At 33.8% G+C, this 2,320-nt stretch overlaps 2 protein-coding genes across 3 annotated transcripts in view; one reads left to right on the top strand and one right to left on the bottom strand.

Moving 5' to 3' along the window:
- The first annotated feature begins 130 nt into the window (after positions 1-130).
- Positions 131-1,917, top strand: LOC115244424 (inhibitor of growth protein 1). Of its 2 annotated transcripts, none has more exons than XM_029822035.1 (3): positions 131-449; positions 749-952; positions 1,039-1,917. In XM_029822035.1, the coding sequence occupies exons 1-3, from the start codon at positions 314-316 to the stop codon at positions 1,614-1,616; spliced, it is 918 nt and encodes a 305-aa protein (XP_029677895.1). In that variant the 5' UTR covers positions 131-313; the 3' UTR covers positions 1,617-1,917. The 2 variants fall into 2 exon arrangements, with proteins under 2 accessions (XP_029677895.1, XP_029677896.1); XM_029822036.1 differs by having other exon boundaries at positions 140-265.
- LOC115244425 (ubiquitin-conjugating enzyme E2-17 kDa) overlaps positions 1,906-2,320 on the bottom strand; it is a 6,440-nt gene continuing 6,025 nt past the window's right edge. Inside the window, exon 5 of the mRNA XM_029822037.1 lies at positions 1,906-2,228. The gene's annotated coding sequence lies outside the window, so the exon portion shown is untranslated. The remainder of the gene's footprint in view (positions 2,229-2,320) is intronic.

Genomic DNA, 2,320 nt, shown 5'->3' on the forward strand with positions numbered 1-2,320 from the left:
TATATATATATATATATATATATATATATATATATATATATATATATATATACATCAGTGTTGCCTTTACATCATTTTTAGCATTGCTGTTAGCAGTCTAGTATAATACATAGTCTGTGACAAAACGAATTTGTAGTTCACGGTTCTCCACGAGAGGACTTCATAGTCTCTCTTGTTGACGGTTGACCCATTATTGGTGCAAAAATCAGAAGCGTCAAAACGATAGTTGACGACTCCGAATAATATTGTTGCATGTTATTGTTGTGTAAGGAAAAAAAGACTAAAAAATAAAAAACTGAACAATAGTGCAACTATGTTAAACCAGGCGGTGGTAGAGGCTCTTTACTCGGCAACATATATCGAAAATTACTTGGACTGCGTGGAAAATCTGCCAAACGATCTGCAGAGGCACGTTTCCCGTTTGCGCGAGCTGGACGCCACTTGTCAAAGTAATTTAGATCAAATTATCATCTCGAAATTAACTTAATTTATGGATATAATAATTTATCAGATAATACATATATGAGTTTGAAAATACGTCCTGAGTTTTATATAGTTTGAACTATCTTTATCATTCCTCTAACTTTGTTTTCATCTGCGGACTTCTTTTGTATAAAAAATAAAAATGTCATATTACACTTTAGCTGCGCAAATATTACGGATTTTTTATGAGTATTTCTCAAAATAATTATTATAAATCTTATTTATTGAAGACTAAAGTTTTTAAGTATCTTTTTATATTCTATAGCATATTTACGTGAAGTTGATCAGCATCAGGAAACATTACAAAGCGATACAGATCCTGTGATAAAAAGGAGAGCATTGCTAAGAGTACAGCAAGCTCTGATTGCGGCGCAAGAAATAGGAGACGAAAAATTACAAATTATTCAGCAAGTACAAGATCTTATAGAGAACAAATCTAGGCAGTTAGACTTAGACTATCGGAACTTAGGTATATTATTCTTAATTCTATTAGATTGATGTTTAACAATATAATAACATATGCATTTCCAATAACTAACTTTTACTCCTTTATAGATTTTGGAAAGGAACAAGAGAGCTCTGAAGTTCGTGAATCAAACATGAGCAACAGTTCGAATACTGCAAGCCATGCAAACAACATAGAACGCCACCCAAAACGTGCGAGAAGAACGAGGACTGAAACCTTGATGGAGTCAGCCCATTCCATGGATATAATGGATAGAATGACAGAGACGAGGTCTTCGACAATGTCTAGTATAAGCAATGGAAATCAAAAGAAAACAACAACAGCCACTACTGGTAAGAAAAAGAAACGAAAATCTCGGCAAGGTACTCAACAAAATCAGCATCGCGAGGATACACCGCCGCCACCAGAGGATGATCTCGCAATAGATCCTGACGAGCCAACTTACTGTCTATGCGACCAGATATCATATGGCGAGATGATTCTATGTGACAATGATCTATGTCCTATAGAATGGTTCCACTTTTCATGTGTTTCTCTGACCACTAAGCCTAAAGGTAAATGGTTCTGTCCTAAGTGTCGTGGCGACCGACCCAACATCATGAAACCCAAAGCGCAATTTCTCAAAGAACTAGAAAGATACAATAAGGAGAAGGAGGAGAAATCATAGCAAGAACACAATGAAAAACTTGAGAATTTCGGAAAACGTAATTGGACGTAATCCAGGGTTTTATGACATATAAATTTTAATTTTGAACCATACGTGTGTGTACTAAGATTGTATTCTTCGAAATATTGAGTTGTATTGATTTCTTCTTTTCGTGAAATCATGAGCATCTCTTAAATGTAAAAATATGTTTATAAATATGTTTCTATTGCATTTAAATTGTAAAGGATAAATGAATGTACCTAATATTTATGCTTGTACATATAATGTCATATTAAATGATTCACAAGTTTTATGTTTAAATGTATTTTCTTTATTGATATTTTGATTGTTAAAGACTTATTCAGTAGAACTGGGATAACTTTGGTACTCTTGCACACGCACTTTCGCCAATATTAATGGTATCGCTTCTCCATGCTTAAAAAGCAGACCACATGACGTCGCGTGCAATATTTAATATCGCATATTTGAAAGCGGTGAGAGAGCGTTAGATTTCATGTGCGCAACTGCGTTATTCACACAAGGTGTTGTGATTGAACGCTATGGTGGAGAAACCAGATAACTCTTCTTTTCCAGGAATTCTCCGCTCATATTGCAAAAGTTATCCGGATTTTACTGTAAAAAGAATAAAAATAAGAGTTTATGTAAATAATTACAAAGTCATCGAATAATTGAAAAAAATAAACATTTAATATTTAAAATGCAAT

This window comes from Formica exsecta, unplaced genomic scaffold (assembly GCF_003651465.1).
Source record: "Formica exsecta isolate Colony F162 unplaced genomic scaffold, ASM365146v1 scaffold82, whole genome shotgun sequence".
Lineage (NCBI taxonomy): Eukaryota > Metazoa > Arthropoda > Insecta > Hymenoptera > Formicidae > Formica > Formica exsecta.

Coding starts and splice junctions, on each gene's coding strand:
- LOC115244424 (XM_029822035.1), top strand. CDS start 314: ATGTTAAACCAGGCGGTGGTAGAGGCTCTTTACTCGGCAACATATATC. Junction 450..748: donor GCTGGACGCCACTTGTCAAA/GTAATTTAGATC, acceptor TATATTCTATAG/CATATTTACGTGAAGTTGAT. Junction 953..1,038: donor CTTAGACTATCGGAACTTAG/GTATATTATTCT, acceptor ACTCCTTTATAG/ATTTTGGAAAGGAACAAGAG.